At 58.6% G+C, this 1,404-nt stretch overlaps 1 protein-coding gene across 3 annotated transcripts in view; it reads left to right on the top strand.

Annotated features, from left to right (window-relative positions):
* Shtn1 (shootin 1) overlaps window positions 1–1,404 on the top strand; it is a 73,141-nt gene that overhangs the window by 46,475 nt on the left and 25,262 nt on the right. For all 3 annotated transcript variants that reach the window (XM_055591727.1, XM_055591728.1, XM_055591726.1), the window contains exon 12: window positions 685–761. In XM_055591727.1, the coding sequence (XP_055447702.1) occupies window positions 685–761 (77 nt within the window). The remainder of the gene's footprint in view (window positions 1–684; window positions 762–1,404) is intronic.

The following is a 1,404-nucleotide window of genomic DNA, read 5'->3' as shown; positions in this document are numbered from 1 at the left end:
ACACACACTCACACACAGGCACACACCCGGGTACACAGGCACACACAGGTACACACATGCACACACACCCGACCTTGTGGGTCAGTCACTGGCTCGTGCATAGATCTCCAGCTCAAAGAGATAATGCCCGACAGTTTCCCACAGCGGAAGCTGGCTTATGTTTTCCTGGGTTTTCAAGGTTTTGATCCGTTTTTCCTCTGTGTGCCGACGGCCTTTCACTGCCCACGGTGCATCGCAGTGGCATGTGGGCCTTGGAGAGTGTCGTATCGTGGACTTTACTGCACTTTTAAGAGCTAGAGACAGGTGGTGCAGGAGGACTGTCTCCAGGTGCACGCCTGTTTGTGAGCAGGTGTTTCCTGACCTGGCTGCTCTGCTGACCCCGCCGCACTCACTCTCCGCCCTTCCTGGGGCACCAGCCCTCCTGGGTGACTCACTCTCTGTCTTGAACACATGAAGTGGGAACTTTGCGCATCTGCTCCCTTGTTTAAGGCTGTGCTCACTGATGCTGGCCGTCAGGCCCACCGCGCTGATGTCATGTGAGTTTTACACAGGACTCTCGGACATTTCCCTGTGAACTGGTGAAACCTGCGGTCTGAACGGCAGCAGAAATTGGGTGCTGACCTGGATGCCGACCCCCCCCCCCTTCAGCTCACACTCACCTCTTGGGGTGCTTTGTCCCCGCAGCTCCCTCATGTCCATGATCCGGAAGCGCTCCCACCCTGGCGGCGCCAAGAAGGAGAAGACAGCGCAGCCAGAAGCCGGTAAGTGCGCAGTTGGCTCCTCTAGTGCTGGCTTGTTGGAGGCCGAGTGTTTGTTGAGCTCCTTGAACAGACTGTTGGGAGAACAGCCACAGGGAGAACTCCACATTGTCTGTGAAGATCGAGTGACACACACTTGGCTGTCACTGTGTAGAGTGTCGCTGGGCACATCATCTGGGGCAGGTGGGCAGGGGGTGACCCCAGAGGAGATCCAGAGAAAGACTGGGGGGTCCAGGCCTTGCCCAGCCACAGTGTCAGTGTCGCATGCTGAGCACAGGGCACGCTCAGGTCACACTCTGGTGTAACTAGACATGGTGCAAACACGTGACCTCATGCAGACACTGAGAAATACTGTGGGAAGAAGCGCAGGATTCTGAGCCACTGTGGTGAGCAGCAGGGGTCAGGAGGGGACAGTGGGACACCAGTGTCAGGGCGTTGGGGTGATGGTCGCCAGCAGCGGAGTGACAGGCTCGGAGGTCTGAAGCAGGGAAGGGGGGCTATGTGCTGGGAGCCTCAGCTTTGACTCAGGAGCCAGGAGAGAGGGCTGGGTGACAGGAGAGAGGGGAGGGCTGGGGACAGGAGAGAGGGGAGGGCTGGGTGACAGGAGAGAGGGGAGGGCTGGGTGACAGGAGAGAGGGGAGGGCTG

This window comes from Psammomys obesus, unplaced genomic scaffold (genome assembly GCF_907164565.1).
Source record: "Psammomys obesus unplaced genomic scaffold, mPsaObe1.curated_primary_1811, whole genome shotgun sequence".
NCBI classification, from domain to species: domain Eukaryota; kingdom Metazoa; phylum Chordata; class Mammalia; order Rodentia; family Muridae; genus Psammomys; species Psammomys obesus.
The sequence above is the reverse complement of the archived record's forward strand: the minus strand, read 5'-3'. Positions and strand labels throughout refer to the sequence as shown.